Below are 22,014 nucleotides of genomic sequence, written 5' to 3' on the forward strand. Positions count from 1 at the left end.
GTTTGTTTATTTACTTATGCTGGGACTTGAACCTAGGGCCTTGTGAATGCTAGGCAAGCAATTCACCACTTGGCTATGCCTCAGCTCCTCTCTTCATTTTTTTTTTTTTAATGGCAGTACTGGGGTTTAAACTTAGGGCCTTGTGCTTGCTAAACAGGCACTGTACAGCTAAACTACATTGCAATCCTTTTTGCTTTAGTTTCGTTCTGGATGGGGTCTTACATATATTTTCTGGCTCAGGCTGAACCACCATTCTCCTGTTTATGCTTCCTATACAGCTGAAACAATAAGTGCACCACCACAGATTGGAAGTACTGCGTCTTGAACTCAGGGCATATGCTAGGTAGGTGTTCTACCACTGAGACATACTTGTAGCTCTGTCGTTCACTGGCTACTTTTCACATATGGTCTTACTTCCTGCTGGGTGAAGACTTGGGCCATGATCTGCCTATTTTAATTTCTCCATAGTTTCTAGGATGATAAGCACACACCATAGCATTCAGTTTCTCTCCATTGAGGTAAAGTTGCATGGATTTTTCTCCTTCAGCTTGCCTAGAACTACTACTCTCTACCTCCTGGGTAGCTGGGATTACAAATGTAAGCCACCATACTTGACCTTCTTGGTTGTTTATTAATATATAATCTAGCCAGGTGCTGGTGGCTCACACCTATAATACTAGCTACTCATATAGCTGAGATCTGAAGATGACAGTTCAAAGTTAGCCCACCAGGAAAATACATGAGATTTTAAAATCTCCAGTTGACTACTGAAAAGCCGGAAGTGGGGCTGTAGCTTAAGTGGTAGAGTACTAGCCTTAAGTAGAAATGCTAAAGGACAATACCCTGGCCCCAACACTGGCAAAAAAAAAAAAAAAGACATAATCTTGAGCTTACAGCCACCCCTAGTGAGTATGATTTTCTCAGGGTGATTTGGGGAGCTATTTCTCTCTCTCTCTCTCTCTCTCTCTCTCTCTCTCTCTCTCTCTCTCTCTCTCTCTCTCTCTCTCTCTCTCTCTCTCTCTCATGTTTATGTATTATTTTTATTGTCAAGGTTGCAGTTACATAAGTAAGGTCATAAGTACATTTCTTGTCAAACTTGTTTACTTCCTCATTTTTCTCCCACTTTCCCTTCCCCATCACCCCCCAGGTTGTACAGATTATTTCCAACATAGTCTGGTAAGTATCGCTGTTGCAGATTCCCCCTTGTCCTTTGTCTCACCATTTTGTTGTTGCCCTTCCCTAATTCAGATAAACATATATACAATAACCAGCGTACCAAAATCAAATACAGTGACAACAAGGGATATACCATAAGGGGAAGAACACAAAAAATAAACAAAAAAAAATCACATAGAACATTTAAAAACAACAGTAAAGAAAAACCTTTTGTGTCCGTGTCTTTGAGTTCATTTAGCTTAGCATCATCTTATATGGTCATATATACGTAGCTATTGAGCTATTCTGCTCATCTGCTAAGATTATCCTAGACATATGCTAATTATTGCAAATAAGGAAAACCATGGGGGAAGCTATATATTTAAAAACTCTACCCAACTGGCCATATTTGGAGGCCTCTGCTTTGTTGGTTGATTCTCTTGGCCCTTAATCATTTGTCACTGATGGTGGTGGTTGGTACATCCTGCTGGTACTTACTTGGGTAGGATTGCAAGTGGTTCCTCAACACTGTCTGTATGAAATCTCATACAAAGCAAGTGAGAAAATTGAGAGTGAGTGACAGGTGATATGAATGAGCCTGTTTGTTGTTGGAAGCTTTTTAAAGCAAATGGATGGTTTCTTATATCAGTGTGTTCTTTCTTTAGAACTACTGTGAACAGGACCTTGTTATAACCATCTGTTTTGTAAGATTCACTTTTAACAGCTGGATTGTGAAAGATATACAAAATTATCCCATTAAAGAACTGAATTTGACAAGTGTCTGCCGTTTTTTTAAAGGATGACTCATTGAATACGCTTTGTTTTGCTCTCTTAGACACCCTTGAAGTCTCTAATTTTGATCAACAAGAAATACTCAGAGTAGCTCACCTTGACCTGAATGATGTTTGTTTGGCTTGATGACTTTTGAGAGTTGATCATGTAACCTATATGTTTAGCAGCCTGTAGTTTTATTTATGAATGAAGCCGAAGAGTTTGAAATTTTTTCCCACTTCAGAACAGAAATCCCCTGCTCACTGAATGCCACACATCTCAAGAAACTGGCTGTGGAGCTTGCGGGTAACTCTTGTCCTTTAGCATTGGTTTCACTGTCCCAGATCTGAGAGAAATGGGAAGCTGACAGTGACGTTAGGCTTCTCTCTCAAACCCATCCTCTAACCTGTGAGGATATTGAGGAGCAAATCATATGATCTGCACAAAGCTCATACTAGAACACAGGTCTCTGGGCTCCTCATTCGCTCTTCTACGTCACCATTCTATACTCTGATCTCCTGTGCATCTGATGTCAGGCTCCCTGAATGGCAGCTAAAGAATGGTGTGTGGGTGGAGAGATTATCTGTGCTGTAAATTTCCCATTACATTATTTCTATATCTTATAAATAAATGCAACGAACAGTATTATAATCAGGAACAGAGTGTTACTGAGCAATTTTCTTTATGGAACGTAAACCCTCACCAATTGGTGTAGAATTTATGGCTGGGCCAGCCAAGGATGGGAGTAACTCACCAGTAGTGCAGTTATTGATGAAACATGCCTGGAAACAGAATAGTCAAGAGCACATGTTTCAGTAACCTCAGGGGTGTGTGTGTGTGTGTGTGTGTGTGTGTGTGTGTGTGTGTGTGTGTGTGTGTGTGTGTGTGTGTGTGTGTGTGTGTGTGTGTGTGTGTGTGTGTGTGTGTGTGTGTGTGTGTGTGTGTGTGTGTGTGTGTGTAACCTCAGGGGTGTGTGTGTGTGTGTGTGTGTGTGTGTGTTGGTACTGGGGCTTGAACTCAGGGCCTTGGTCCTATACCTTACCTCTTTTGTTCAAGGCTGATGCTTTTCTACTTGAGTCACAACTCCTCTTCTGATATTTTGCAGTTAGTTGGAGATAAGAATATCATAGACTTTTCTGCTCAGGCTGACTTCAAACTACAATTTTTAGATCTCAGCCTCCTGAGTAACTAGGATTATAGGTATGAGCTTCTAGTGCCCAGCTTTCAGATATATTTTTTTTTTTGGTCGGTAGTGGGACTTGAACTCTGGGCCTGGGCGCTGTCCCTCAGCTCTTCAGCTCAAGGCGAGCGCTCTACCACTTGAGCTACAGCGCCACTTGCGGTTTTCTTGTGGTTTATTGGAGATAGGAGTCTCACAGTCTCTCCTGCCCGGGCTGGCTTTGAACCGCGATCCTCAGATCTCAGCCTCCTGAGTAGCTAGGATTACAGGCGTGAGCCACCAGCGCCCGGCTCAGATATATTTTAATACCTTAAAAGAAATGTAAATTTATTTCTTTCCTTTTCTATTTTGTATGCTGGTTCTGGGGCTTGAACCCAGAGCTTTTGTGCTCGACTAGTGCTCTCTACCACTTGAGCCACAGGTCCACTTTTGACTATTTTGGAGCTAATTGGAGGTAAGAGTTTCATAGACTTTTTTTTGCCAGCACTGGCTTTGAACCATATTCCTAGGATTACAGGCATTAGCCACTGGCACCTGTCTTTTTAAAATATGCATGCACATGCATGCACACATACACACAAACACTCACACTCACACTCACACTCACACTTTGTTACTTGCTGATGTTATCTTCTTACCATAGAAGTAACAACTATATTGAAGTTAATCTCTTACACTTTTTTTGAGTGACATTTCTTTCTTTTTCTCCTTCCTTCCTTCCTTCCTTGCCACCCTCCCTCCCTCCGTCCGTCCGTCCGTCCGTCCGTCCGTCCCTCCCTCCTTCCCTCCTTCCTTCCCTCCTTCCTTCCTTCCTTCCTTCCTTCCTTCCTTCCTCTCTTCTTTCATGTTTATCTGTGTCCAGTCCTTCTTTTTTTTCCTTTATGGAATGCTTCACAAATTTACATGTCATCCTTGTGCAGGGGCCATGCTAATCTTCTCTGTATCGTTCCAATTTTAGTATATGTGCTGCCGAAGCGAGCATTCCAGTGCTTCTTGGTCAGAATGACTCCTTCCATCCTTCTCCCATCCCATTCCCTCTCCCAGACTCAACTTGATGTTTTCTATTTCCTGTACATTGAATAATTGTGTTTTTCTGTTCCCTTTATCATTCATCCTCCTCTTGCACTAACCCCCTCTTCAATCTCCTTTCAGCTTTCTTGCTATTCATTTTGTTAAACTGTTAATTTTTCACTCTTGTATGTACTGTGCTTTAATTAACTCATATATAAAGCATATGTCTTTGTGTATGTTTACATGGGAGGTTGTATTTTAGGTCCGAAATCCATGTATGAGATACATATAATTTCATTTTTTACATAGAATGTCTCTAACAAATGTGTAGCATTGTTTCTACTTGATTTAGGTGGATTATGCTCTACCTACATGATTTTCCAGGGATTTATTTATAAATGAGGCTTAGAATCACTCACTTTCATTGCTAGATCTTATTGTAGGGGGTAGCTGCATCCAAATGGAGTAATTCACAGCTAAGTCACCAGCTTTTGCAATTACCTATAAAGCGGTAGTGAGGCTTCTTACATTCTCTTCACCCTATGAGTTCCTTTATCTTCAAATCTGTTTTAAAGAAGTGAACTACAAGGTCAAGATGGACATATTAATTGGATAAACATAGGTGGATCTGTTTTTAACTCCAGCTTTGTGCATGGTACTCTAGGATATTCTGAAACTCCAACAGCCTTAAGATACAACAATTACCTTCCAGAAGCTTATATAACCCAAATGGGTCGGGAAAATAAGCTCAAGTAATCACAGTACTAAAAGGCACAAAGAAATAAGTGCTATATGCCAATAGAGGCAGCTCTGATGTTAGCTGGTACTAGAAGGGTTTGGACCAGTGATGTACTAATTTCTCCATCAGTTGGGCTTAGCTTCTCCTTGTAAGTAACTTGAGTCGGTTTAATTCCAGAAGTATATAGACTGCTCTCTCTCTCTCTCTCTCTCTCTCTCTCTCTCTCTCTCTCTCTCTCTCTCTCTCTCTCTCATTTGTAAAACCATTTTTAAGACCATAAGGGGTTCTACCTAGCAGGCTAACTTCCTGAGAGATGGCTGCTGTGCAGTGTTGTATGCTGTCATTGCTTAGTTATTGATGGCAGGAGAATGTTATCCCTTCAAACTGACATTGTTTGATGATGGTATAGACAAACCTTTAGCTGTGGGAGGCCACTACATTCTCCTTTGTGTTTATGACTAACAGTAAGAAACAGAATGCCACAAACCCTCGTTTCCAGGGTTACCTTCTTGCTGCTGATAACAAGCAGGAAATTAAAGCAATCTGTGATAGTGTTTTGTTCTTATTATCCAAAGATGGTAGCTTACAGATATGTTAGAGAAAAACGTAAGTAAATATAGCTGGGGAACTTTATTACTGAAGAAAAACAATGATTTGACTAGGCCAAGTTTATAGTGTGGGTTCAATTTAATGAAATAGGATATAGGCAACATATTAATGTTTTATTACCACACAAAGCATTGAATCATATGAGGATTTCGGGTTTATTCCTTTTGATTTTGAGTATGTAAATATTTGCATGAGTTCAAACTCAAAACTGCCTGATAGATTATATTAAGTGACAGCTCATTTCCATCCATATCCCTCTGCTCTGTTCTGCATGGCATGTGACGTTAAAACCTCTTCAGTTCTGTTGTCAAACAGGAAAAGAAGCCACTAGAAACACAGTGTCATCTTAATTTTATAAAATAGATACATGCCAAGTGCCAATGGTTCATGCCTATAATCCTTGCTAAAATCTGAGGATTTCAGTTCAAAGCCAGCTCAGGTTGGAAAGTCTGTGAGACTTATCTCCAATTAACTTCCAGAACACTGAGAAGTGCAGCTGTGGCTCAAAGTGGTAGAGCGCTAACCTTGAACACATAGAGGCTCAGGGACAGCACCCAGGCCCTGAGTTCAAGCCCCACAAACGACCAAAAAACCAAAACCAAACTACAGAATTTTCTGTTTTAGGTGGCTTCAACCCATGATCCTCAGATCTCAGCCTCTTGAGTAGCTAGGATTACAGGTGTGAGCCACCAGCACCTGGCTTAAAGATTATTTTTTAAAGTTCATTTTATATCTTTGGAAGGGTTGAGGGGAGGATAAGGAACTTGAGGATTTGGGGTGAAAAAGTGCAGCAGTGGAGCTTACTGGACATTGATGAAAGTGAAATATACAACTTGTGGGTGGAGACAGGAGGGAGGGACTATGAGAGAATGAGGGACCAGAAGACACTGCACAAAAGGCAGGGTTCTCATTACCTGACTCATGTAATTGTAATCCCTCTGTACCTCACCTCTATAATAACAATACAGTAAATTAGTACAAATTTTAAAAAGTTTTTATAAAGTTCATTTTATTAAGGTATAATTAACATTTAATGACGCTTACCAACTCTACGTGGACAATGTGCATTTTTAGCAACATGGCACTCCCAATAGAATGAAGACATGGGCCTTCTTTACTCAGCCTGCTTCTCCCACTTTTCTGATTCCTGGTGAAGCACCTGTGTACTTTCTGCCACGATGGTTTTACCTTTCCATGAAAAGGTACAATCATGTATCACTAGGAAATTTTATTGTGCAAATGTCAAATCGTACTCACATGAAGTAAGATTACTGTGACATTATTAGGAGATTTACTCTTACAGGTCCACTGTTGTATATGGGACCTGTGGTTGACTGAAATGTCGTTAACCTTTCCTGTGTATATGCGTATTTTGATTTTACTGTTGCATTTAGTTATTTCCTAGCCTCCTCTCCTACTGCATAGTTCTGTCATCCTTCCATGTCTTTCCATATCTTTGTTGCATTGGGTGAGGGGAGAAGGAAAGTAGGAGAAAAATGAGGGAAGGGGTAACAAGTTTGACAAGAAATGTACTTATTACCTTACTTATATAACTTATATAACTTACTTATATAACTTATATACTTTACTGTAACCCCTTGACAATAAAAAAATTTTTTAAGTACTTATTGAGACAGCATGGTGGCATATGTCTTAATCCCAGTTAGTTGGGGCAGGAGGATTATTAATTTGAGACCTGACTAGGAAACGATGAGACTTTGTTTCAAAACAAAACAAATACTTGTTGACTTATTTTGTAGAATATCCTTCAAATTTTCTGATGATTATAGCATAATTATAATTTGGGGGATTTCTTTTGCCAAAGGAGATAAATGTATCTGACATTTGATGATCCTCTTTCTTTCTTCAAGGAAAGAGAGAGAGAGTATTTCTTGTGTGGCTAAAGCTTTTAGTAAGGTGATACATGTAATGACATTATATTAAACTCTTGGAGAAATCCGGCATACTTCTGGGAACACTAAGGAGCTATTTTTGAACTTCTTTCAGAAATATGACCGAAGGTTAGGTCAGAATATTCAGAATAGAAAACTGCTATTGGAGAAAGAATATTTACTTAAAGAATGACAGTGAGCCTTTTTCTCCCCAGGTTTTACCAGCCACTCGTATCTGTGTTTATCTGAGTGTGTTGCAACCCCACACGTCCACTTTTGTGGACCACACTAATGAATTTTCTGCCGCACGATCAACTGCATCTCAGAATAGCCTGACTCAGGGGATCAGAACTGTGGTTGAGCTGATGACTCAGTATCTGCTGAGCCCCTATTTGAGGAGCATCAGGGCCACTGGAGGTCAGCCAGTGTGGGTGGACATTTGTACATCTTCTCTGTGACTCACCAAGCTGCCTTCCTTTCTGAGGGCAAAATAGCTGTGGGTGGCTGCAGAGCTGTATTCATCACCTCTCTCCTGTGTAGTCATACTGGGTAGATTGGGTATCCCCCAAATCCTTGAAATCATAGCGAGGTATCTTGCTATATCTTATCGGTCATGCTGTGTGGGCATCAGTACAGGGGTTTTTCCTCTCCCTCTCCCCCTCTCCCTCTCTCTCTCCCCCCCTCCATCTTTCCTTCCCTCTTTCTTTGGGGCTTGAAATTAGAGCGTGGGTGCTGTCCCTTAGCCTTTTTACTAAAGGCTGGTGCTCTATCAGTTGAATCACAACTCTACTTCTGGCTTTTTTGGTGGCTAATTAGAAGTAAGCCTCAAAGATTTTTCTGATTGGGCTGGCTTTGAACAATAATCCTCAGATTGTAGTCTCATGAGTAGTGAGGATTATAGGCATGAGCCATTGGCACCTGCATGTATCAATTTTATAAAAGTAAGATGATAACTGTGTTTCTTTGTGGCTTCTTTAGTGCCACATGCCATTCACAGACAACACTGGGGAATTGGCTGCCATTAGTGCCACGCTATAGTAACATAGTACCATATTTCCTGCCTTTCCTAGGCAGCATTCAGGACAGGGCATTCTTCTAGTCTTCCCTTCTCCCCCATTATCTAATTAACATACTGTTTTGCAGATGAGTTTGTGATGTCCAGTGAGCACCATTTTAATCAAAGTTTTTTGTTTTTCATTTTTAAATGTCTGTTGTAAGCTGACCGTATGTACTAGGTTCATAGCTTATACAGCACACAGTCTCCCAAAACCTCCTCAGAGAAGCAAACACATGCAAACTATATGATTTATTTCCTTTTTTTTTGTGCCTACACTGAGGAAGTTTACAGGTGTAGGAAGCTATCTAGGGAGTTGATAATAGAGGTCAGGGGGGTTGGAGGCATGACTCAGTTGGTAGAATGCTAGCAAGTGAGTGAAAGTAGCCACAGGTACTGTGTTTTAGTCTTGGTCTTGGATCTAGAAAAAAAAGAAAAGAAAAGAAAATAGAGATGTATAGTTCTGGACTGTGAAGGCAAGGAGTGAACAGCAACTTTTTTCCTCTTAGCTGGTGTTCTACATAGCCATTATAGAGGAACACAAAGTATGAGGAAATGTAAAAGATGGTGAGTCACCCATGTCTACCTACAGAAATAGCCACTTTTATTTTCCATAATTCCCCCTTCCAGCCTGCCTTCTTCTCTCGCCCATCTTCAGTCTTCCTGTCTTCTTTCTCATACTATAACCCTATTTGTAATTCTACATTTATTATGTCACATGTTGTCTCGAGGATTTGTTAAGAATGTAATTTAAAGAAAAAAGACTTTTGCTAACTTAATAGAAAAATTCAGTAGCTTTCATTTATATGTCTTAAATACTTCAGTGAGGATTCACCTTTTTAAACGCTTAGTGTCTTCTCCTATCTAATCATAGTATCCTTTTGACTTTGTGTTTTGTGTAAAATTGGCAATGTGACTAAGTCAAGCCTCTGATTTCAGATGTCCTGAATGATGCAATATTTGATGAGGACCACGATGAGATGGTGATTGTGAAGGACATAGATATGTTTTCCATGTGTGAGCATCATCTGGTTCCGTTCGTTGGAAGGGTAAGACATTCCTTGTTTCCTAACCATTTAAAAGGGCATATAAATGAAAGTTTTAACTTAGTATAATTCTATTTAAAAGTGTCAGCTACAAATTTCTATTTTTTTTTTGGGGTCCGGTTGTGGGGCTTGAACTCTGGGCCTGGGCACTGTCCCTCAGCTCTTCAGCTCAAGGCTAGCGCTCTACCAGTTGAGCCACAGTGCCACTTCCGGTTTTTTTCTTTTTGCTTATGTGGTGCTGAGGAATTGAACCCAGAGCCTCAGGCATGCAAGGCAAGCGCTCTACCACTGAGCCACCTTCCCAGCCCACAAATTTCTAATATCCCAAACATTTAGAATTATATTGAAATATTTACTCTTTATCAGCCTGACTACTCTGATAACTCCAAGGTAAGAAGCAGAAATGAAAACAAAGCAACAGATGGCCTCCCAGGCACTTTTTTCCTATTAAATATCATGGTAAAAGGTGAAGAGAATGAGGTCAAGGTAGCATCTTTGGGGATGATGTTCTGAAAATCTTTGCCCTTCATTTTGAGTGAATAAAGGGTGATCTAAGGCATATGTATGACATGAGCAGTAGTGATTGCAAGATTTCTTGGGTCAGAGGTTAAGATATTAATTGATTGAATTTGCTTCTATTGCTTTCTATATTAGGAAAAATGAGTTGAGTGCAAGCTAGATGGCACATTATTAACTTTGTAAGTGTAGTGAAATGTACCTTTGAAACATGTGGGTTTAGGATGAAGAGTTGTTTTCTTCTCCACCATTATATAAATTTTATTTTGGCTATTAGTAAATTTCAAACAAAAGACTTGCAAGACATAGTATTGTGAGTACCCATATACTCATAGTTTAATTGTATAAATATTCATATTTGCTTTAATTTGTGTTAGAGTTCTATTTTTTCATTAAAAGTAGAAGTCAAACATAGGAAAATACCCAAAGCACACAAAGATGTGTTTATTTTCACTGTTCTATGTTATTGCATTAAGTAGTGTATCACTGTTTATCTGTTCTTCTCCCAATGGACATTTGCGCTATCCTGGTTGAGGTATTGCAAACAACACTGGTATCACTTGTCTCGTGGTAAACATATGCATGTGTTTCTGTGAAGAACCTCTGTAGGCATGGGATTAAAAGATCCCAAGTTGGCTGGGCACTAGTGGCTCATACCTGTCTACTACCTACTCAAGAGATTAAGATCTGAGGATTGTGGTTCAAAGCTATCGGGAACAGGAAAGCAGTGAGACTATTATCTCCAATTAACCAGAAAACTGGAATTGGAACTGTGGTTCAAAGTGGTATAGTGCTAGCCTTGAGCAAAAGAGCCCAGGGACAGTGCCAGACCCCAAGTTCAAGCCCCATGACCGACAAAAGAAGCAGAAGCAGAAGAAATTCTACTACATTCACCTGTTTATACACCCAGCTATGTACTGGAGTTCTAACTCTTTCCCATTCTTGCACATTTCCAGCGTAAATTTTAATATTCAGCTGTAAGTATAGTGGTATCCCTTCTTTTTGTGTGTGTGTGTGGGGGTCCAGTCGTGGGGCCTGAACTCTGGGCCTGGGCGCTGTCCCTCAGCTCTTCAGCTCAAGGCTAGCACTCTACCACTTGAGCCACAGCGCCACTTTTCTTTTTGCTTATGTGGTGCTGAGGAATCGAAACCAGGGCCTCATGCATGCCAGGCAAGCGCTCTACCACTGAGCCAACTTCCCAGCCCGTGGTATCCCTTCTTAAAGAAAACTTCTGTCATTGAAAAATTGTAACATATGTAACAATAAAATGGCTAATATAATAATCTCCCATGTTCGTACCAGCCAGCCTCAAGAGTTATCATTAGTACAGGGCTAGTCATGTTATTATATCTCTTTCCTCATTGCATTAGGCTGAAGTACATCCCAGATATAGTCCATAGTTTCTCCTTACTTAAAAGATAAGGATTCCTTCTCAAGAAAACTCAGTTTGAAAATAAATTAGAATTGTCATTCAACATATTAATATAAAATATTATACTACAGACGAGATTATTTTTAATCATTATTAGCCCTGAAATATTGACTGGCCAATAACAGCAATTAATATTAATAGCATCATCAGTTAATTGGTAATCAATACGAGTGAATCAACACATTCTCTAAAATATTTTTATCTACAGTAGCATGACCACAAACAAAATTAAAAGTAAATTCTAAGTAGCATCTAATAACATGTATTTTGAGTTCTCCAGTTACTGCAAACATTTTCCATGGATTTATAAAGAAGCTAGTTAGAAGTCACTTTGTATTTTTTTTTTTTTGGCATTTTGTGGTGTCTCCTGCATTACTGTTTTCTTCTAAAATAGCCCCTCCTCCCCCTATGGAAGAGACTAGACCTGTTATTCTGTGGCTTGCCTCACCTTCTGGATTTGTTCCTTCCAGCCTTTAGCTTTCCTAAAAACCTAGGTTTGATTTGAACCTTCACTATTTTAAGAATGACTATTTCTGACAGAAGCGTGCACAGGGGTGCCAAGGACTTCATAGTACTACAGAAGAGGCATCCACAGTTAATGAAGGAACTTTTGGGCTCATCTCCGTCTTTTATTTGCTATAGGTGAAACAAATTCATCTTCTTTTTTCCAAGAGGATATGGAGAGTTAGTACCCTGGCCTGGCATGGGTTGGACCCAAAGCATTTAGTCCTGTACTTAGCCTCTGGCTATTGCATCCTCCTACCTACTGTGATAATTACCTCTGCATTCATGTTCTTACTAGCTTTGCTTTTTAGTGGTGATTTATTTATTTTTTAATGGTGATTTTCTAAAATGGACATTTAGATGTCTTAGGTCCTAAATAAAGACCCAAAATAGTATAAACTATAAGCATATTCTAGTTCTGCATAAATAAGCATGGCAATTTCAAGTGTATAGAAGAGTAACTTTTTTTTTGCTTTAAAGAATGCTTTATTTACTACATACATCCTTAGAACGTATTGTAAATGGAGCAAGATCTAAAAAGCTTTTCCAATACAAAGCAGCTACAGATAACTATTTATATAGTTTGTTATAGAAGAGTAACTTATCTTTGTAACACCCAGAGTTCAGATGCTACTGTGTCTTTTCCTCCTGTCCTCTAGGAAGGTAATGAGGTAGAATTCTCAAGCTGTTAAAACATAGCCGTAATGGAAAAAAAATCATCTTTTGTTTGGGGACAAGAGGGAAAAACCAGGAGAGAGCAAGGGAAGGGGAGACATGGTTCAAAAAGAATTGTACTCATTGCTTGAATCATGTAACTGCAATACCTCTATATAGCCACTCTACAATAACAGCAAATAAAGAATTCACTAAATATTACATCAGTAAAATTATTAGTAAATATTATTATTGTTATCAGTAAATATTAGATAAATGAATGAAGACTGTTGGCAATCGTGATGAGGGAGATGTGACTGTAATTTTATATCTGGTTAATTGATTGCCTATAAATGACCCTTTACTTAATTAGCCTTTTCCAGAGAGCTTATGTTTTTCATTCTTCATATTTGGCTTAAAAGCAAGGTAACATCTACCTATTATTTAATGGTGCCTTTAAAGACTGTAGAAGTGACTTTGCCTTATAGTAGGTAGGTCATGTATAAAACTTGTCTCTTAGGGTGCATGTTCTGGCAGGTACAGCATTAGCTTGTGTTCATTGTCTTCCGTCAGGATGATGGAGCTCTCCCAGTTCTCCTTTAGAAATGGGGCAGCCAACAAAAAAGGATGTAGAGACCCTTGTGCAATAGCACTCTGCAGTGTGATTCCTAAGCACTGTGATGTGCAAAATGACAACATTTCTCTTTACAGTTTATGCCATTAAATAAGACTCTCCCTTCTTTCTTGAGAATTTCTTCCTGTCTGTAGAGAAAACACTTTCACATTCATATCAAGAATTTAACTTTATTAGGGAAATCACAGCAACACTTTAAATCTGTCATTTGATTAATAGACTCATCCATCTATAATGTCCTTTTGCCATCTTTATGTAATTTAAAAATACTTCTGTAATTGCTTCATTTTTCTGTCTGAATGCCTCTGAATGTTTTAAAGATACATTGTCATGGAGATGAATTTACATGTAAGAATAGCATAGTTTCCCTGTATTTCCTTATTTTGCCATCAAAGATGTGCTGTGCCTTTATTGAGCTCATTGTTTCTATTTCCTCTTTGAAGGTTCATATTGGTTATCTTCCCAACAAGCAAGTCCTTGGCCTCAGCAAACTTGCAAGGTAAGTATAACCACATGGTATATAAACAGGTGTATACAATTGCTCCTCTTTTTTTTTGTTGGTCATGAGGTTTGAAATCTGGGCCTGTGTGCTATCCCTGAGCTCTTCAGCTCAAGGTGAGCGCTCTACCACTTGAACCACAGCTCTACTTCAGGATTTCTGGTTAATTGGAGAGAAGAGTCTCACGGACTTTCCTGTCTGGGCTGGCTTTGAACTGTGATCCTCTGATCTCAGCCTCCTGAGTAGTTAGGATTATAGGCATGAGCCACGGGCACACAGCCAATGGCTCCTCTTTAGTGAGAGTTGTCTCACCAAGATTTCACTCTCCCTACAAGTGTGGCTGTAAATTGGAAGTAATTTTACAAGTAAACACATATAGGTTCCAAAGGCAATCAGACTTAGAATCTAAGGCCTCACACACAAATGCTCCTCTCTTCCCATTCACCACTGCCTTGTCCCCTTGCTCTCCCCTCTCATCTTTGATGTCTCAGCTTGTAGAGCCTTCCTATACTAAAGACATGAGGCTTGGGGCTGGGAAGGTGGCTCAGTGGTAGAGCGCTTGCCTTGCATGCCTGAGGCCCTGGGTTCGATTCCTCAGCACCACATAAGCAAAAAGAAAAAAGCTGGAAGTGGCGCTATGGCTCAAGTGGTAGAGTACTAGCCTTGAGCTGAAGAGCTGAGGGACAGCGCCCAGGCCCAGAGTTCAGGCCCCATGACTGGACCGCGCCCCCCCCCCCCCAAAAAAAAAATAGACACGAGGCTTACCTCTAATAAAGGGGGTACTTAAAATAAGAGATGGAAGAGAGAACATAGGCAGGGGACTAATTGAAATACACAGTTTTCAGACTTGTTTTGTTTTAGAAGTTGAAAAGGCATGTGTTTATGGAGAACACTTTCAAATACATTATTGGAGATCCTTTAGTGTTTAAATAGAATGTCATAATGATAAAAATAAGACCAGAAGACTGGAATTGACCTCACACACAGAGCAGGGCGAAGTCCTATTAAGACTTGTCTTTTGTCTCCAAAAACAGATAATGCTCCTTGGTGAATTGTACACCACCTGAATACTTCAGCACATCTCTTCTATTCAAGGCTTCTTTCCACAGTGTGTCCTTAGCACATCTGTGAACTGAGCTGAGATTAGAAGCTTTCCACATGCACTGATAGCTCTCTTCACTGCATTCTCACTAGTGCTAGAAAGGGCATGTAACAAGAATGCATTTCCCAGTTCTAGATGTGTGGGGATTCTCTCCAGTGTGTGAATCCTTTCATCTCTGTGGAGGGAATAACAAAAGGCTTTCCCACATTGCTTACACACATAGGAGGTCTCTTCACTGAGTTCATTCACTGTGAGTTCATTTCAGTCTCTGAAAATCACACATAGAACTGAAGGCTTTCTCATATTGCTCACATCCATGGGCTTCTCTTCAGTGTGAGAGCTGGGATGTCTTAGAAACTGTAACCACTGAAGCCTTTCTCACATGCTTACTACACACATAAAGGTTTATGCTCAGCCTGAGTCCTCTATGCTTCACCTTTATATGGCCTTTCTTTGTGTTCCTGGTACGCATACTGACTGTGCATGGTGTGAACTCCAATGGGCACACTTAGGAATGAATGACTACTGCAGACTTCTGCAGCCATTGGCTTTCATGTGGTTTTAACTCAGAAGTTCTCTTGTTCACCTTAGGATCTGGAGACCAGTTGGAGATTTCTCCACACTGACTACAATGAGGAATGTGTCTTTATACTTCGCTTCTTAGCTTTCTCCTGGAATTTTTATAGCTACCTTCCATGTTCTGGTCTTCTGGATCTTTTCCATTTCCCAGGTGTTATGTGTTCTAGTGTCCTAAACAGGACTCCTGGAAGTCACAGAATGATGGAGAATGAACCATTTGTCTGGTCTATTGGTGATGCTTTCCATTGAGTTTAAAATTTTATTTGTTTACTGAGCCTTTTATTTCCAAGATTTCATGTTTTCCTTTTTCAGAACCTCTATCTGTGCTGAGTTATTCAGTTTCCCATCCTGATCTTGAATTGGTATCTTTATTTCTTTTGTATGAAGTCACTGATCCTTTTGATTTCTTTATCTGGATTTTAGCCATCTGCAGTATCTTTGGATAGTTACTGAAGAGTTGTGAAGTTCTGGGCATTCTTTTTTTTTTTTTTTTTTTTTTTGGTGGTGCTAGGGTTTTGAACTCAGAGCTATATGCTTGGTAAGCACACATGTTAGGGAGTCAAGCCTTGAGGACGCTCCAGCATTTAAAGGAATCATGCTGCCTTTTTATATTTATGGGTCTTATTGTTGTTGTTTGTTTTTTGTGTCAGTTCTGTAGTCAAACTTAGGGCCTGGATGGTATGCCTGTGCTTCTTTGCTCAAGGCTAAGATTCAACCACTTAAGCTATAGCTCCACTTTCAGCTGTTTGGTGGTTATCTGGAGATATATGTTTCATGGACTTTCCTGCCATGGCTGGCTTTGAACCTCAATCCTCAGTTCTTACCCTTAAGCAGCTAGAATTACAGCTGTTCAAGTGTGTACCACTGGCACCCAGCCATACTTATGTATTTTAAGTTGTTGTTTATTCATCTGTTGGAACAAATGTCTTTTTTGGTTTTATTCAAGAGTTCCTTTAGTAAGCAGACCACTTATATGGGCTCAATCCTTAGTACAAATCAGAGAAAAGAAAACAATGATCATAACAGCAACAATAAATATAAAAATACAAATAAAAATGAATTAGAGATATCACCAATAATCATAGGAAAAATATTAGAGATACTTTGCATATATGTATGAAAGTATCACAATGCACCTTGTTTTGTACAACTAATAAGTACTAAGAAAAATATTTTAGATAAAAAGAAAGCAAAAAATAATGTAGAATAAACTATGAAGTTAAATGTTAAAGCAACAGTAATGAATGAATGAAATAAAGGAAAAGACAAGGAAAGGGAAAAAATGAAGAGACAAGATTAAGTAAAAGAAATGAAAGAACAAGAAGGATGTGAGAAGAGATGAGAGCCAAGTACCAGTAGTTCACTCATGTAATCCTAGCTTCTTGGGAGGCTGAGATCTGAGGATCACAGTTTGAAGCCAGCCTGGGCAGGAAAGTCCATGAGACTCTTATCTCCAATTAACTACTCAGAAAAAGCCAGAAATATTGCTGTGGCTCAAGTGGTAGAGAACTAACCTTGCACAAAGAAGCTCAGAGACAGCCCTCAAGCTCTGAATTCAAGCCCCAGGACTGGCGCAGATATATGCGAGAAAGAGGGCTGGGAAGGTGGCTCAGTGGTAGAGTGCTAGCCTTGCGTGCATAAGGCCCTGGGTTCAATTCTTCAGCACCACATAAGCAGAAAAAGCCCGAAGTCGTGCTGTGGCTCAAGAGCACTAGCCTTGAGCTGAAGAGCTGAAGGATAGCGCCTAGGCCCAGAGTTCAGGCCCCACGATTGACAAAAGAAAAAAGAAAAAGAAAGAATTGAGAAAACTTTTTTCTAGGTCCTGTAGCATTATAATCCAGGGGGTGGGGAGGTGAACTTGGGGTGGGGAGTGTGTGTGGAAGTGAGTTATACCTGGAGTCCATCTTAGTTTCTACTGTTAAGGCTGATGCTGTATGCAGGTGGAGGGCTGGTCCAGGCTGGTCAAAGGACATTGTCACCTTCACGGCCACATTCATTTTATGTTTCCCTTCTTTGTATATCCAGAGCTGCTGCTCGCCCTGACAAACTTTATAGCCTATGGAACAGGGTCCTGCTGTCTCCAGAGGCTCCCCAGGTTGTGCACCCACATCCAAGCTGAGTTGTGTCCCCTGACTGCTTAAGAGAATGGGGAGGGGCCAAGGACTGTGGCACAGAATGCATGAGGCCCTAGGTTTGGTTCCTTGGTACCACAGACACAGTAAATAAATAAAATTAGTAAAAAGAAAAGGAAAAAATAACCTTTCATTAAAAAAAAAAAAAGAGAAAAAGAAAACAGGGAAAACAAAAGGCACTGAGATCTGTGGAAGGCAAGAAGTAAGAGAGCCCAGAGCTCCTTCTGCTGGCCTCAGTGTGTTCAGATCTTACTGAGCACAAACCACCCTGTGGCAGAGAGGAAGCTGGGGAAATCCAGTGATCCACCAGACCTGGGCACAGAGCTCTCAGTTGTGCCTGGCAGCAAGCCAGGGAGGCAGCACTAGGGCCAAGTTAATGCTGCGGCTCAGGACAGGAGCCGGAGCCATCAGTCCCTGCAGAAATCCTCAGGTCATTGAGCTTGGAGCCACTGACCACCATACTTTCGTAGCTTGAGTTCCCAGTGATTTAAATTTATCAAGTCTGTGTCTGACTCGCCCTCTTCCTGGCTGCCATTCAGACACTGACAGAGGGTTTCTAGGCTCCTTAACTTATGACTGTTCTTTATTTTCAGATCCCGAAAGTAGCTCAATCTCAAACAATAGGTCCCCTCTCAAGATGGTACCTGGTTCTAACACTCCAAGATGTGGAGAGGTATGGAATAGATTTCGTCTTCAGTATTGGCCTTCGCCTGCCATGTAGGAGTTGCTAAGATCTTGTCAGTGTCATTCTGCTGGATTTTTTTCTTTCTTTTTTTTTTTTTTTTTTTTGCCAGTGGGCTTTGAACTAGGACCTATCACTTGATGGGTAGACTCTACTGCCAAGGAATGCTCCAACCCTTATCTTTGCATTGGTTATTTTGAGATAGGGTCTTTTTTTGTTGTTGTTTGTTTTGTTTTTGTTTTTGCTTAGGCCATGACTGGACCAGAATTTGCCTATTTTGTATGTTCTATCATAGCTTGGATGATAGGCATGAACTACCATGCCATGATTTTCTATTGAGATGGAGTCTTAAGATTTTTCCTCCTCCTGGCTGGTCTGGAACCATGATCCTCCTCATCTCATCCTCCTGCATAGCTGGGATGATGGCACATATCATTGTGTGTGGGTTTAGGCCTATGGATGACCTCAAATTATGATTCTTCTGATCTCAGCGTCTTAATTTACTGGGATTATAGGCATGAACCATCAGCACCAGACCTTGAATGGATTTAAGGCTTGCAAGAACTGTGGGCTTATTATTGCCAGTGTGTTATGACCAGGGCTTCCTGGCTTATCTGTGGTTTTCCTCCAACGGTGAAGTTGGAGTTACTTTTCTCAATGTTACCTTTCTGTACCATCATACTCTTCAGCTGTCCTGTCGCCTCTTTCCTAATTCCTAGTGAGTGCTCCTCCCCTCTCTCTCTTCAGAATGTAGTCTCTCCTTTGTTAGCCCAACTCTTCTTCTCTGTAGCTGCACATAAGGAAGTTTCTAGTCTTCCATTTTACTCTGGAGGTGCTGGTATCTGCTCTGAGTCTTGGTCTTATATGGACTTCCCTCTCTAGAAGTTGTACTGTGATGGCCATGACTAATACTTCATGGGAAATGGACTCTAGAATGATTCCGTGAGCTTGTGGAGTAAATGATAGCTTAAGGGTAGAAGGGAACCATCTTGGTTATTTCTTTTCCCAGTGAAAGGAAAAGATCTCAGGTAATTACACTTTTCTGAAACATTTCAAAGGAGTTGGTTATTAGCATGAAGATTTGTCCTTAAACTAATAGGATTAAGACTTGAGTATAAATGGAATGCCAGACTAAGGATTTTATCCAAGTGTTTATTTCATTTAAGAAGTAACAATATTTAGGGGATGGAGAGTAGTAAGAAATCTGTATGTCTTAGCAAAACTTCGCTGCTCATTTTAATCTTTTATATGAAGTTTGTTATATGCTTGCTTTTAAACGAATGACCTTTCTGTTCCAGCAAAGTCAAATATCAAACAGTAAAACCTTAAGTAGCAAGAAAATGCCAAAAGTGAGTTGATCTGTTTCAACTCAAGGAGAATTCAGAGTAAACTTAGTTTCAATGGAAATTCCTTTTGTCATTGCAAAGCTATCCGAAATATGTATGTTTTCTTGCCTTAGGACAAAATTATTGTTATTATTATTAATCATTATCATTATTTGACAATACTGGCAGTGGAATTTAAGGCCTCATGCTTGATAGGCAAGTACTGTACCACTTGAGCCATGCCTCACCCCCATTCCCAGTGTAATTCAACTTTGAATTTAACATTGTAGTATTCTGGGGTAGCTATGGCTAGCTTGAGCTTTGAACCCCAGCTGTGGAAGAACTCTATGGTATACCAGCTAACTGTGGTGGCTAGAGAAGATACAGTAGTACCCTTGAGGAGGGCACACACTAAGAGGTAGCAGATGCCACAGAAATTCCCACTATTAGGTACAAGTCCCTCTTTTTCATTCCTTAGCATAAGAAAACAAAAGTTAACTTTAGCACTCCATCATGGAGTAGCCATGATATCAATGGCTTGGTAGAGTTGAAGAGATCCAGGGATGAAGGGATGAGTAGAATTTTAAATGAGGGAGAATTTCTTCTAGTATAGTTCTTGCCCAAGCAAAGGCAACTAAGAGAGTAAGAGCAAGGCAAATTGCAGTGGGTGAGGACTAGATTCATTGATGGAAGTAACAGATTTAGGAAAAGACACATGGGAGATGGTTAAAAAAAAGATAGATTAGATTGCAGAGGACACATTTTTTTTTTCAAAAAATTTCACAATTTTGATATTGTCAGAACATAATACATTAAGCAGTATATATCACATTATTGTTAATATAAAGTATATATATTCTTTCATAATATGTAGCATTTCTATAATACTGGGCTTCACTTTTTTAAATCTTGGCAAATAGGTAAGTGACACTGTTAGCTATTGTTTTTGTTTTGTTTTGTTTTCCGGTCGTGGGGCTTGAACTCTGGGCCTGAAGCTGTCCATGAGCTCCTCAACTCAAGGCAAGCGCTCTACCACTTAAGCCACAGTGCCACTTCCAGTTTTCTGGTTATTTATTGGAGATAAGAGTCTCATCCACTTTCCTGTTTGGACTGGCTTTGAACTGCGATCCTCAGATCTCAACCTCCTGAGTAGCTAGGATTGCAGGCATGAGCCACCGGTGCCAAGTCAGCTATTGTTTTTATTTGAATTTCTTTCTTTTTTTAATCCTGTTCTGGAATTAAAACTTATACATTCAAGGAAATCACTTCCATTGAACTATTCTTCCCGACAAACCTCAATTTCTATAATAGATTGAAGGTCAAGTTTTTCAGAATGTTCTTAATTTTCTATTGGGTTTATTGATTATTATTATTATTGTTTTTTTGTTTTTTAGGTTTTTTGTTTTTTTTTTTGTCAGTTGTGGGGCTTGAACTCTGGGCCTGGGCGCTGTCCGTCAGCTCTACAGCGCAAGGCTAGTGCTCTACCACTTGAGCCACAGCTCCATTTCCGGTTTTCTGGTGGTTAATTGGAGATAAGAGTCTCACAGACTTTCCTTCCAGGGCTGGCTTTGAACTGCCATCCTCAGATCTCAGCCTCCTCAGTAGCTAGGATTACAGGCGTGAGCCCCTGGCGCCCAGTGTTTTGTTTTGTTTTTTTAGTAACAAATTTTTGTAGAGCTGGAAAGATAAAAAGTACCACCAGAGGCTTCCATAGCTTCTGCCTTGCATGGGATCTCCTCTGGAGATAACATTTTGATTTTGATACCATTTTTATTTTAATTATTACACATATTAGTTGAACAAATTAATGGGCGACATTGTGACATTGTATATACGCTTACATCTTACACTGATTGCAACTCTTTAACCCCCTATTTCCTCTATCCTTCTACATTCTAGTCTTTTTTTTTTTTTTTTGCCAATCCTGGGGCTTGAACTCAGGGGCTGGGCTCTGTCCCTGAGCTTCTCTATGCTCGAGGCTAGCGCTGTACCACTTGAGCCACAGCACAACTTCTGGCTTTTTCTGAGTAGTTTATTAAAGATAAAAGAGTCATAAACTTCTGCCTGGGCTGGCTTTGAACCCTGATCCTCAGATCTCAGCCCTCCAAGTAGCTAGGATTACAGATGTGAACCACCGGTCTCCAGACATTCTAGTCTTTTTCCTTTTTTTTTTTCCCAGGGCTGAGGACCGAACCAGGGCCTTGCGCGCACCGGGCGGGTGCCCTTCCGCTGGGCTAAACCCCCAGCCCCTCTAGTCTTGTTTAAAACAATATTTTTTATTATCTTTAGGTAATTGCACAAGAGTTGCTGTTCACCAGATCAGCTATGAATACAGTGCATCTTGGCCAATGTCACCCCTTTCAACATTCTCACCCACTCCTCTCCTCTTTCCCTTAATTACCTTATATAGAAATTTTTTGCATACATTCCAGTCTTTTGTTTTTAGTTTCTACATATAAGAGAATGAATATATAATACATGCCCTTCCTTATCTGGCT

General features: G+C 40.1%; 1 protein-coding gene and 1 non-coding gene across 2 annotated transcripts in view; one reads left to right on the forward strand and one right to left on the reverse strand.

Annotated features, from left to right (window-relative positions):
- The window catches only part of LOC138805127 (GTP cyclohydrolase 1), a 49,488-nt gene that overhangs the window by 16,060 nt on the left and 11,414 nt on the right, over positions 1 to 22,014 (forward strand). Inside the window, exons 2-3 of the mRNA XM_069989724.1 lie at positions 9,351 to 9,460; positions 13,641 to 13,696. Coding sequence (XP_069845825.1) covers positions 9,351 to 9,460; positions 13,641 to 13,696 — 166 coding nt within the window. The remainder of the gene's footprint in view (positions 1 to 9,350; positions 9,461 to 13,640; positions 13,697 to 22,014) is intronic.
- On the reverse strand, positions 3,982 to 4,088 carry LOC138805137 (U6 spliceosomal RNA). Its single transcript, XR_011365452.1, has one exon. It is a non-coding gene; the product is annotated as a U6 spliceosomal RNA (small nuclear RNA).

This window comes from Dipodomys merriami, unplaced genomic scaffold, assembly GCF_024711535.1.
Source record: "Dipodomys merriami isolate MVZ:Mamm:240054 unplaced genomic scaffold, mDipMer1.0.p SCAF_388, whole genome shotgun sequence".
Taxonomy (NCBI): Eukaryota; Metazoa; Chordata; class Mammalia; order Rodentia; family Heteromyidae; genus Dipodomys; species Dipodomys merriami.